The sequence below is a fragment of the Cibotium barometz genome, chromosome 1, assembly GCF_041138505.1.
Source record: "Cibotium barometz isolate CiBa-2024 chromosome 1, ASM4113850v1, whole genome shotgun sequence".
Taxonomy (NCBI): domain Eukaryota; kingdom Viridiplantae; phylum Streptophyta; class Polypodiopsida; order Cyatheales; family Cibotiaceae; genus Cibotium; species Cibotium barometz.
In genome coordinates, this window is record NC_141046.1 from 17,022,735 (window position 1) to 17,036,091 (window position 13,357).

At 41.3% G+C, this 13,357-nt stretch overlaps 1 protein-coding gene across 1 annotated transcript; it reads left to right on the top strand.

Moving 5' to 3' along the window:
- The first annotated feature begins 9,564 nt into the window (after positions 1–9,564).
- On the top strand, positions 9,565–12,854 carry LOC147641659 (fe(II)/2-oxoglutarate-dependent dioxygenase 1-like). Its single transcript, XM_086797698.1, has 3 exons — positions 9,565–10,258; positions 11,899–12,223; positions 12,332–12,854. The coding sequence occupies exons 1-3, from the start codon at positions 9,759–9,761 to the stop codon at positions 12,608–12,610; spliced, it is 1,104 nt and encodes a 367-aa protein (XP_086653824.1). The 5' UTR covers positions 9,565–9,758; the 3' UTR covers positions 12,611–12,854.
- Positions 12,855–13,357: the final 503 nt, after the last annotated feature.

Sequence of the window (13,357 nt, forward strand, 5' to 3'; positions counted from 1 at the left end):
TATTGGATTACTGCAGAGACAGTATGGCTTGGACATGTTGTCCAAGTATGGTATGACAGGCTGTAAGCCTATTTCTGTGCCATTGGATCAGAATGGCAAATTGAGTGCAGATTCAAGAGAGATCTTGGAGGATCCTACTATGTACAGACGCATAGTAGGAAGTTTGATCTACATGATGATCACCAGACCAAATTTGAGCTATGCTGTTGGGTTGGTGAGTCAGTTTATGCAGGTTCCACGGAAACCGCATTTGGATGCAGTGAGACGCATACTGAGGTATGTGAGGTCTACTTTGCACTGTGGACTATTCTATGAGACTGGGACAGAGATATGTGTACATAGGTACACAGATGCTGATTGGGTTGGTAGTATCTCAGATAGAAGATCTACCAGTGGATTCATGTTTTCTTTGGGGAGTGCTGCTGTGACTTGGAGCAGCAAGAAGCAGCCTATGGTTGCTCTATCGAGTACAGAGGCCGAGTACAGAGGAGCTGCTATGGCAGCATGTGAGGTAGCTTGGTTGAGAAAGCTACTTGCAGATTTGGGTCTATCAGTGGATAGACAAGTTGTCATTTTCTGTGACAACATTAGCAGTATACAGTTGGCCAGGAACCCAGTCTTTCATGCTCGTACGAAGCACATAGAGGTCCACTACTACTTCGTCAGAGAGAAGGTCTTGGCAGGAGACCTTGACCTTGCTTATGTCAGCACAGAGGATCAGGTAGCTGACATCTTCACCAAAGCATTGGGTACAGAGAAGCTCCGCAGATTTAGGGCTTCGCTTGGTGTACATGAGATGGAGTTGAGCTCGAGGGGGAGTGTTGAGATATCGAGCTCATCTAGTGAGGCAGTGGACACTGATGACCCGCCTGGGGGATAGGCCCCACACTTACACCACTGGCATGGTTGGTGAGATCATGGGAGATATGCGGCCAGTGGGATGACAGGCTGTGTGACAACCATTCTAGAGACTGGCATAGTTATAGCGCCAGCTCATTTAGTCGGGTTCACACTGTAGAGAACCTGTGTATGTATTGGTTGAGTACTTTTCATATTATGTATACTCTTATTCTTGTATATGGTGTGTTGAGTGTTGAGTAGAGAAGAAGAAGATTTTCAGCCTCTCACCTTGTGTGTTCTCTATTAGGGTTTTGTGAGTGTGTGTGTGTGCTTGCAAGAGCTCAAGCTCTCTTCCCCCCTGCATCTTTTCATGAGTGAAGCCATGTTTATGTGTAGTGTTCTCCCTTGGAGTCTTTATTTTTCTTTGGCTTCCCTCGCCTTGGATTCCTCTTGAGCTTGTTTGATCTTTTCCTTGACTAGATCTTTCTTTTGTTTTAGGAGATGCTCTTGTGTGAGCATTTCTTGGGTCAAGGGGGTCCATAATATTTCTTGAGTTTACTTCCATTGATATATCCCTCCATTTCCACCCCATCGATAGTTTCAAATTCGGACTAACCCTTGAGGGGTGATTTCAGACACTCTAAAAGGCCCTAACCCTCTGTATTTCAGTTTCTTTTTCTTGGTGCTTCCCACACCATACATGAGGATGAGGTCCTCATTTTTAGTTCTTTGAGTTTTAGGTTATGGTCAAACTAGTATTTTCTCCATAGTTTTTTGACCACAAGCCCATGCGATGTAATCAGTCGGGTTTCATTAAGTTTCTCCAAGTCAACCAGCCTCTCGGCTAACACATTTTCAATGAGCCTTTCCTGTATAACAATTCACAAGCTTAGAACTAAAAATTCCATAGGCATTACCACATCAATGCCATAAGCTAGATGAAAGGGAGTGTATCCCATCACTACCTTATATGATGTACGATAGGCCCATACTGTTGCAGTTAGCTTGTGCTCCCAATCCGTGCAACTTGCTGCTAGAGTTTTAGTCAAGATAGCACATAAAATATTGTTTGTGCTCTCTGCTAAGCCATATTCCTGTGGGTAATAAGGTGATGATTTGAAATGGACTACAAGGAATCCTCTAAGTAATTATTCAATCACCTCATAATGAAATGTGAACCCTGGTCTCCTTGACTAATTCCAGTGGGGGCCAAATCTTGAAATTATCTGTTCATATATAAGAACTTGGTCTCGTAGTTTGAGCATCATCTCTTTTAGAGGCTCTTGCCTCTACTCACTTAGTGAAAAAATCCGCGGCCACAATCACATAACGATCTTGTGAGACGGATGCATTGCTGGACTAATAGGTCCAACAAAATTAATACTCCATTTCTCAAAGGGTTGTCTCACAATCACAGGGGTGAGTGAAATCTTATCCTTTTTTTGCAAAATAGAAAAAAAATGGCACAGAGGTGAGTGGCATCTTGTCTTTTTTTTTTTTGCAGAATAGCAAACCGCTGACATTCCTCGCATCTTTTCACAAATTCTATGGCGTCTCCAAATAATGTAGGCCACCATAGTCTTGCTTGAAGCATTTTGCGAGCTGTAACTTCTCCCTTAGGCTATTCCTAAGGATATCATGATAAACTTATCTTCTCGCACACATCTTTAGGGTATCATCCTTGCCTAGCTTATATAGTTGTCCTCCTGCAATCAATTGATATGGTGCGGCTAGCTTAATAAGCCAACAAATCTTATCTTTTTTCAAAGGTCGATCTTGTGGAAAACCATGAGCCAGATACTTTTGAAATGGTTCGGCACTGAGAGCAGGCTTGGCTTATCGTCCTTATCATCTTCTGTCGTCCTAGCCATTGTTTTCTTTGCCTCTCGCTCAGCTTCAACCAAAACATTATTTTATTTTCTTCATCCTACCTTAGAGAGTTTTAGCATATCCGACTCTTGAGGCATGGATTTCTCCTCTTGTTTTCCTGCTAAGGTTATCTTACTCAATTCCTCACCCCAATTGACTCCTCTTCGGAAGCAGAGTAATAAAGTTGATCATCATCAGTTAGTCTTTTCCTCACTTTACATCTTGAGTTCAAGTGTTTGAGCCGAGAAACATAATCTCCCATGGACTCATTGTCTTTTTTCTTGATGTTGTGGAGCTGTGCCACAAGACTCCACCTATCACCACTTAGAGCAAAGCTCGATATGAACACATTCTTAAGCGGAGTGAAATCGACTTAATCCTTAGGCTTTAGGGTGCGGAGTGAAATCGACTTTATCATTAGGCTTTAGGGTTCAATACCATTGGTGGGATTTCCCTTCTAGGGTCAGAGAAAAAGCATGTATCATGGTTACATTGCTCACTGGCCCACATGTTTTGCAGGGTGACTCAAAGACCTCTATGTGTTGGATAGGGTCCCCATCTCTTGAAAACTTTTGTGTGTGGCTTCATCTAAGATGGTATGGATTCAAGGGTAGTGCCTAGTTCCCTAACCATGCCTCTGCCCATTTCTATAGTCATATTTAATAGATCCGCCCTTGTGACCACATTTAGATCTGTGTTAGGATCCACAATCAGCCTTCGACGAGCTACCCCCTCTACCTAGGCTTCGTCCTCTTCCCATAGTAGCTCTTCTATTCAATTTGGGTCTATGGCTGGGTCCTGGTAATTCCTCATTACCTGGCTCATTATTAGCAGCCTCAGCCCGCATTTGTTGGATTAAAAGTTCTCTGCTCTACAAGAAGGTGGGATCATTGATCATTTCTTGTATATCCTCTCTTGTGTAGAGTCGATACTCTCCTCCTGCATATGCCCTAGGTAGATTGTCCATGTAGTAGTACGACATCGCGTGAACCGTATACATGTGGTAGTATGTCCACACATGTAAGTTAGTACATCAAACATGGCAGTACATCGAGATGTGTAAGTCAGCATTGAGACACATGGCAATACGATATCACGTAAACCGTATACACGTGGCAGTATGTTTGCACGTCACACATGTGAAAATCTCAACTATATATATGTTAAATTGGGCTCATATATTATTAGGAAAGTCCTCTTAGATGTGTGTTATAAATACTATAAATTATTTAAAAATCAAATCTTGAGACAAATGGTTGGCTGTGCTTGCTGCAGTAAACAAAAAACCAGTCGCCTGTTGTAGGGTAGATTTGGAAGTATAGAAGGTATGGTAAGGGTGCTGTGTAAAAATCCCCATCAAAATTTCTCTTCTCTTGCTCAATTGAATCCTCCAAGGATCAGCGTTGCTAATAACTATAATTAAGGCTTAATTAGTAAAATTAATAGTCAATTAACCATCCCAAAGCAAAATTGATGCGTTAACACATAAGTGGGATTGATATTTTACACTTGTAAACACTCACATCCATTAAAATCATATCATCACATGTGTTTGCACTTAAAAATTTTAATACACTACCAAACTGTATGCAATTAGACACTGCCAAATTGAAGCACATTGAGCTCAGTTGGTAAGACCTTTGCAAAAATGGCAAGCAAAAATGGCAACAAACATCACAAATGTTGAGAAGTTCATTGGGGAAGAGACATACACACAAGAAAAGCATCTCATTAGCATGAAATGGTACCCCATGGGTATGCATTGCATAAGCAAAGCATGGACGCACAAAACACTTTCCTAAGCATGCCAAGAGCACAAATGCATGGAGTGACCACATTACAAAGCATGGCACTCACATATAAAGCATTGAAGGAAGCATCAAAGCACCACACAAAAGAATCAAGTGGCATTAAAGACAAAGCACCAAAGGTACAATGAAGAAGACATCAAAAGGTGGACATGAAGACAAGCAAGAACAAGCATCCCCAAAGAGCTAAGAGTGAAGCCAAAGATCAAACACCAAGAGTCAAGAGTCAAGCCGAAGGTGGACACGAAGGCAAGCAAGAACAAGCATCCCGAACAAAGAGTCAAGCCGAAGGTGGACACGAAGGCAAGCAAGAACAAGCATCCCCAACAAAGAGCCAAGAGTTAAGCGAAAGATCAAAGACCAAGAGCCAAGAAGCATTCAACAAAATGTGGAGAAGGACACGACATCGACATGAAGATTGAAGGAAACAACAAGGGATCTTCATCAAGCAAAAGTAAGGAGATCTCAGGGAAGCAACAACACTGAGCAACAAAGAAGCTACCAGCCACTACCCTAACGTAAATCATATGTTGTAAAAGCCACGACATCGACATAAAGAATGAAGGAAACAACAAGGGATCTTCATCAAGCAAAAGTAAGGAGATCTCAAGCAAGCAACAAAGAAGCTACCAGCCACCACTACCCACTACCCTAACCTAAATCATATATTGTAAAAGTAAGGAGATCTCAAGCAAGCAACAACACTGAGCAACAAAGAAGCTACCAGCCACTACCCTAACCTAAATCATATGTTGTAAAAGCCACCAAATGAGTAGGCAAATTGATATGTTTTGAGCAAACACTTAACCACCAGAGAGTAGCCAAAGTAGCACCCTGGGGGAGTGAAATTAACCCGAACATCTCTAAAGTAACCTCTGAGCTAGAGAGTAACCAAGCCAATGAGCCTATAAGTTACCCAACCAAGTTAGAAATGAGGGGGGGTAAAAATATGTTGTAAAACTCGTATCTAACCACCTTGCAGTAGCCTTAGAAAATGGCACCAAAGGGGGGTGTTGAGAAAGTGGTGCTAAAGTGCACAAAAAGGAGTGAGTATGAGTAGCCAAGTGGGAGCAAAGTCTAGCAAGATGCTACATGAGAAAAGCTAAAGGTGTACAAGCTCAAGGGTATACCTCCTCATATAAAAAGGAGCCATTTCAAGCAATGAAACATGAAGTAAGCTCTTAAGCCTCTATATGAGTAAAAGTCTCAATCTTGTAACCTAATAGTGCTTAAGTCTCCTGCTTAATTAGTTAAGTAGTTAATCATCATGTTTATGCTTAGGTGTCACCTAACTTAGGTTAGCTTAATCACTATATTAGTGTAGGATTAATACCAATCACCATGCGGCATGCACATGGTACCCTTGTTTCTCAACAATCTTTAGGGTTACCTTCTCGTCAGTAGAATATTATGTCATATTCCATTTACTCAAAGTTTCCCCCTACCTCGACAAAGTTAGCCTCACGGCCTTCCCTAGCCAATCCATGTGGGGCTTAGATCTCCCTCTTGTTGAGATATCAAGATCACCTAGTGATGCAGACATTGATGTCCAGCCTAGGTGACAGCTTCCACACTTATGCCACTGGCATGGTTGGTGAGATTATGGGTCATATGTTCACGAGTGGTTTTACAGGTTGTGTGATAGCCACTTTAGAGTTATAGCATAGTTATAGCACCAGCTTATGTATTCAAGTTTGCACTATGGAGGACTAACCTTTGTATGCTACAGGAGGAGGTACTTTCCCTTATAGTATGTAATATTATCTCTTTAGTTTATGGTTGTAGTAGAGAAGAGAAGAGAATAGAAAAAAAATTTAGTCTTCCATCTCTCTTGTGTGTGTGCGTGTGTTTGCTTATAAGGAGCTCAAGCTTATTCTCTCCCTTGGGGATTCTTCTCATGGTATCATAGTTTCGGTTCGTGTGAAGAGCTCAAGAGGCAAGCGAAGCTAGCTGTACACGGGTAAGGGCAATTCCCTAGTGGAGACACCACTTTGAAAGAGACAGGAGAATTTACTTAGATACTACCCCAGCTCGCGAGATGAGGACATCTCAAATCTTTTAAGTGGGGGAGATTGTAAGGTCCCTCCCAAGCCATGTATGTATGTGTCTCTTTTAATATAGATTTCAATAAGGAAAGAGAGTGTAATTAGAGAAGAGTGAGACAACAAGGCTGGAAACATTAGGAAAGTGTTAGAATAAAAATATTAGCTCCAAAAATCCTAAAAGAAATAAGAACATAAGAATAGTCCTATTAAGAGATAAGTATCCAAAAAAAAAAATTTCGAATTTAGGTGATAAGAGATCATATTTAGAGTACTTTTACACATTTAGAGTCCATGCATACTAAAAATGTGGAAAAACAACGCGTTTCTAAAGATGGTGCGTTTGTGGCTATATACAGACGTTTTTGCCTATTTTGCCTACGCTAGCTTGTAGACCAGATGCTTTCCGGTTCTTTTGACTGGTTATACAACCATATTCTGAGTTTTCGTCAGAGAGTTATGGTCGAAACAAATTGCTGTTTTTGTTAGGGTCTCTACACAGAGAAAACTGTGAGAAGGCAGCAAGTAATCTCAAGGTAATCCTAGAGTTTGATATGTATATATCCCTTCATTCTTATCTAATATCTTAGAAAGGAAGCTTAGATTGCCATGGTCTTTCGAAGGAAGAGACCCAAAACTCCATAGCTTTTCTTCTAGAGAAAGAATAGTATGACGTAGTCCTGTAAGAGAAGGCTATTTTGCCAGACCTTAGAAAGAGAGAAGAGTCACAGTATGAGTAAGAAGAGATAAAGCTTGGGGATGATTGGATGATTTCAATCGTAAGACAAGGTATTAGAAGACTCTATTCTCATATGTCAAGTTCTAAAGCTCTTGTTAACGAGCAAAGGCAACGATAAACGATAAATTTCTATAAGGTATATACATATTTTGTTTTTCAATTATATATCATTCTTAGAGCTTGAGGTATGGCCCCGGCTTCTCTATTAATTGTTAATAGTGATCTATTTGATTGATTTACTATTTAAAGTTTGTATTCTTTTAAACAACAGCATATGCCTTAATAAAGAATGTCTTATCTCGCAATCTCAAGTTGAAATGCAAAAATCTTTGTGAAAAGGATTGTTTTCTAAGAAGGTCACATAGATTCTAGTCCTATGGTTTAGTTGAGTAAATGGATTGTTATCTTGGTTAAATTAAGGTATAGGTACAACTTCTCCCTGCCTTGACTCCCTCATACTATTGGGAGAATGAGGTTTGCCGATTGAGGCGAGTGATTGTGATGCTGCCTAGTTCTGAGGGCCCAGGCTAGTGCGGTGAATTAGCCCATCCTAGTGCACAGACATCCCTCTGAGGGGCGGGAGGATCGAGCGATGGAGCCTGAGAGGGCGACAGGCCGGCTTGAGTTCTCGCCAGTGGTCGATGATGAGATGTATGGTCCCGTAGGGTTTTGCCCAGCATGTAGAGGCTGGAAGGCCGAATTCTAGATCATCGGCGGTATAAAGGAAAAGAATAAGAGAGCCGGTTTGGCTTGTATGAAATTGATTCATGTTTAAACTTTGTTTTTATAAATCTTGTCTTTGGTATGATTGTATTGTAGAAAAAGACTGTTTTAACAAACCTTGTGAAAAGGGCCTTAATTAAGGAACATGTTTATTTATGTCAAACAGTGTGGTAGGATTAATTAGAAAACAAATTGACGCGTGAGTAGGGTGGAAAGTGGGAGGATGGAATGCCCCGACGGCACCATCCTACGGACGGGTGGACCCGATTAGTCGGGTAGCTTTCCAACAGATTAAGTGAAAAGCCCTACGCTAGATAAATAGGTTCTTGGGCAACTCTATTCTAGAAGACTAGGCCAGCGGCGGCTGTGCCTTGCATGGATGAGGAAAAAAGCGTTGCCTCTAGAAATCAAGTCTTATAGTTGCCCAATTTATGATCAATTACTCTATGGGTGATTTGTTTTTTAGAAGACCACACTCCCCTTGCGGGATAGAACTAGGTCTTACCTATGAATCGTATCCTTGAATCTCTGCATGGCCAAGGTGTCGACAATGAGTAGGAAATGTTCCTCTAAGATAAGACTTAGTGGACTATCTTAAGCGTTTTCCCTATTTTTGAAAGGGGGAAACCTTACAAACTATAGCCATGTTGCTTTGTTTAACTAGCCACCTTGTTTTGTTCAACTAGCCTTTTAACAAAGGTTTGCATATCCAAAATGGAAGAAGGATTAATCAAAGGATTCCCAATTTACTATTAATCAAAGGATTCCGTCCAAAGTGGAAGGCGATGAATTTGATATTAATCAACAAACTAGGTATACATAGTGTACTTCTATTATTGTAGTGGATTTCATACTAGGTGCAATCTCACCAACCATGAGTTAGCTTCTAATGAGTTTTTTTGGGGTTGAAGTATCACCCTATTGTGGTCTACAACTTTTTAGAAGAGAGATTCCCAAAATTTTGCACCAATTAGCTACAACTAACTGCTCTTTAGCAGGTGCCAATTATGCAATTTACAACTTTCGAAAAATTTGGGAAATTTATCCATAACTATAGAGATCCATGTGGATTTAGTGCACCGAATTTGGGTGGAGGTTATCCAAATATTAAGGAGTGTATTTAAGAACTTGTTCACTAATAAGCATGCTAGTCGTCATGAACACCATGCTGGTTTATGTCCAAAGCATTGATTTCACCACCGCGCTTGTTTGTCTCTTGTTTAACTAGCCACCTCGCTTATTCAAGTAGCCACCTCGTTTTTTTGACGAGCCAGCGCGGTTGGTTATTGCTTAGTCCAACATGCTGGTCATTTCCTCTTGAATTTTAACACTCCTGACACACGACACTGTGATGCAACACCTCAAAAAGTATCATGAAAGAAAGAGACATAGAATTAAGCCATTAACCCTGATTTCAAAGAAGTACATGACAAAATATTTGTAGGGCTGGACCACGCGGTGATAAGGGCCCCTCTCGATAACCCTTATAGAGCCAAGGTGCAAGAGGACTAAACAATGTTATGTTGTGGATAAAGTCAAAGGTCCTTTCCTTATGGTTCCAATGAATGGCTTTTTATGCGAGTAGTGGTTGAAGGATTCCATCCAAAAGAGTGGAAGAAGAAGCCGATGCCTTCTTCTCGTGTGCATCGTCGTCCACGACCCTTATATTTCTGTGCACCATAAGCTCGGACAGTACCCAATCCTTCCTCCCCAATTTGCCTTGACAATTAGCGAGCCATGGCTCTTCTGAGTGTGGCAAACCCATCAGTCTTCCCCACGCCATTGAACACCGGAGACCTTGCCTCTCTTCTCAAAGGGACTGACCATGCGCTGCCCGAACGCTTCATTTATCCTGAGCCAGAGAGGGCAGAAGAAGCATCCTGCGAGGCTACTTTGCCGACCTTCGACCTCTCTCTACTGGAGTGCGGCGAAGAGAAGAAGAAGCTACTGCCTTTGGTGGCGGAGGCATGCGCAGAGTGGGGCTTCTTCCAACTGGTCGGCCATGGGGTGCCGGAAGAGCTGCTGGCCGAAGTGAGGGAGGCGGGCTATGGGTTCTTCTCGCTGCCCTCCCACTTGAAGGAGAAAGCTGCCGTGGGAAGATTCCAAGGCTACGAGGGCACCTTCACACAGCACAAGAGCCGAGCTCCATGGCTGGAGGCCCTCACCTTTACAGCATCCTCTAGTGCGGAGGATATCGCATCAAAGGTTTGGCCTGAGCACGGCAACCCAGCATTCTGGTAAGGTCTCTCTCTCTCTCTCTCTCTGTGTGTGTGTGTGTGTGTGTGTGTGTGTGTCTCTCTCTCTCTGTGTGTGTGTGTGTGTATCTGCTGGTATCCACAAACTGTGTTGAGATCATGGCATATTTGTTGGTGGTTACATTTCCGCAAAGCCTCCTGATTTACATGCACCAAGGCATTCCCAAGGTTGAATCTTTAGATTGGGTGGCCGAGGAGCTTGATTTGCTTAGACACTTCTCTCTATCATCATCCCAATCAGACCAGTACGTGCACAGACAGTCTCTCCATCCCGGAGGTTGGGTGGCAAGTGAATGGGCAGGTATTTTTGAGCCAATCAACAAGTGCTTTCCTTCAATAAGGGGCATGGTCCTGAATAAGCACATTTGAAATTAGCTAATCATTTCACTTTTCAACTATCACCAAAAAAAAAAATTGGGTGTGACCTAGTGTGCAAACACTTGTTGTAGTGGACAACATTGATCCAAATTGGGCACCCAAACGGATTAAAAATGACTACAATCAAGTAGGCCACAAGACCATTTGCTCAAGGTCAAGGCAATGTCTATGTAGCTTGCTAACTTGGGTTGACATGTTAACTACAGTTTGTGATTTATTGCTCGAGGCTCATGTGGAGTTCACATGCTGGAGTTTGTAGGCAAGCTTTAGGTTTTGAGGAGAAGTGTTGCTTTCTTGGCCTGTATAAGGGTTAACTCACCCATTGTGTTGATGAGTGTTTGAGATGCTAGCTCCTTCCAATTCTTATTTCTAACAAGGACTTGAAGATTAAGTCACATGAGAAAATAGTTTGTCAACGCAAGGAGCCTCCTTTGATGATTAGTTGTTGGAACCCCAAAAAAAGTTGCCAAAGTCTCATCTCTTGTTTTGCAAAGATATCACCCCATCCAAAGGTCTTTCAAAGTAGAACTTAAGAGGCTTTGGTTATGGTTTCACATGAAGGTAGATACGAAGATTCTAGAAAGACTATGTAACCATGTTGTTTCTTTCCTCATGAGGTATACAGAGGCAAGTATTTATAACCATTCAACTCACGTGTTGCTTCCCATGATCTCGAACCACACGTTTTTCAAAAACATGGATTTCATTATGATTGTTGTGCTATTGTAAGATCCATCTTCCAACCACACATAATCTATGCATACGTGTGTGTGTGAGAGAGAGAGAGAGAGAGAGAGAGAGAGAGAGAGAGATAGTTCCCTCCATTAGGTGCTTGATTTATATAGGTTATTGGTGAACTAAGAGGTTTGACAGGTAGGAAAATTAGGGTCTCATGTGGTCTGGTGATAATTCTATTCCAGCTGGACTGCTTGCACCTTAAATTTGTTATTCGATCCGATAATTTTGTTAAATTTGTTATTCGATCCGATAATTTTGATTAGATAATAGAAGTATAGTGATGAGATAATTTGATTAGATAATATAGAAGTATAGCGATCAGATAATTTGATTAGATAATCACAATTGTTTTTATAAATAAGTGTGATATACTCGCCGCGCTAGCTACCTCTAGCTCCAATTTTATAGCAAAATTAATTGCAAATGACAATCTATGGTTATACTAACAGGTTTGTTTCCTTCCCCCCCCCCCCCCCCCAAAACCAAAAAAAAAATGTGCATTACAGCAAGGTCATTGAGACGATTAATGGCTCTTTGGTGGATCTTGCGGGAAGAATAGTAAATATTTTAGCAGAGAGCTTAGGGTTGGATCACGACACATTTTCCCGCCATCTGCTATCACGGAAGCAAAGTGTTCGCTTCAATTATTATCCACCTTGTCCACAACCTGAAATTGCATATGGGGTAGCAGCCCATACGGATCCAAATTGCATCACAATCTTGCATCAAGATCAGGTTGGAGGCTTGCAAATAAGAGCAAGCGATGATAAGTGGGTTGCAGTGAAGCCTCAAAGCGGAGCACTTGTCATCAACATGGGGGATTCAATCGAGGTTTTTCTCTCTCTGTAATAACCCTTCACACACATGCACAAGCGTCCACACCTTGTATTAACCCTTTAATTCATTTGTTTTACTCGTGACAATCTTGGCGTGTTATAGGTATGGACAAACCAAAAATTTCGAAGTGTGCAGCATCGAGTTGTGCTCAACAAGACACAGGGCCGCCTATCATTTGCCATGTTTTTGGTCCCAAATGAAGAAACGATGATCGAACCTCCATCCCATCTCATAGACAAGGCACATCCACCCCAGTTTAAGCCTGTCACTTGGGGAGATTACATGAATAATGTGAAGACTACTTTAATGAAGGGCGGATCTCGACCTTTGTTCAAAGACTTTGCGAAAATTCAACTCAACGACGTCGGCAACTTGAATTAGATTTTCGAAATCTCTCGGGTTACTAGATTGTTATGGTGTATTGTTGCAATTATATATAATTGAACTCATATTATATATAATTGAACTCATATTATAGTAGTTTTATCAATGTTTCCAGAAAGAAGCATCAAAAGATTGCTACAAAACTATGTGACTACCAACTACACTTGTGTGTATGTCCGTGTATACACACATATATGTGTATGTATGTATATATATATATATATATTGTTGGTTTTATTTTCTAAGATGCCTTCTCTTGAAGGTTTGAAGGCCTTTGATGCCCTTTGAAAGGTTTAAATTTCAGCGTTGAAGCACACATAGCGACACATTTAAAGCACACACAGTTAAAGGCGACAAAAGGTTTCGAGCAATTCTACTCAATTTGACATAAACCACTTTCTAGTCAAACCCATCTCAGTGATCTTCAAAGCATTGTTCTAGAGCAGTCCACTCTCACAAGTTAGTGATGTGCGTTAGTTTTTCTCTCTTTTTCAATTGTCTCTCCAAACCTTAGTTTCTAAGGTTAATACCAAAGGGCTTTCTTCACATGTAGCCTCTTGTAAGAAGTTGTTCACGTGTGGATTGGGGTGGACTCTATTTTGGAGCCTTTTCACATTACTTACACGGATGGGTCTTTGGTAGCCATTTCTATGTGGAGATTTACATGCATTGTATTTTTTGCACTCATTAGTAAATTTGATTTGATATTATAAATGCTCTCTTGTATTACGTGTTTTAGTGAAA

Bases quoted from the DNA above. Each gene is read 5' to 3' on its own strand.
- LOC147641659 (XM_086797698.1), top strand. From the start codon at position 9,759: ATGGCTCTTCTGAGTGTGGCAAACCCATCAGTCTTCCCCACGCCATTG. The intron at 10,259-11,898 runs GTAAGGTCTCTC...TGTGCATTACAG, and splicing joins CACGGCAACCCAGCATTCTG to CAAGGTCATTGAGACGATTA. The intron at 12,224-12,331 runs GTTTTTCTCTCT...GGCGTGTTATAG, and splicing joins ACATGGGGGATTCAATCGAG to GTATGGACAAACCAAAAATT.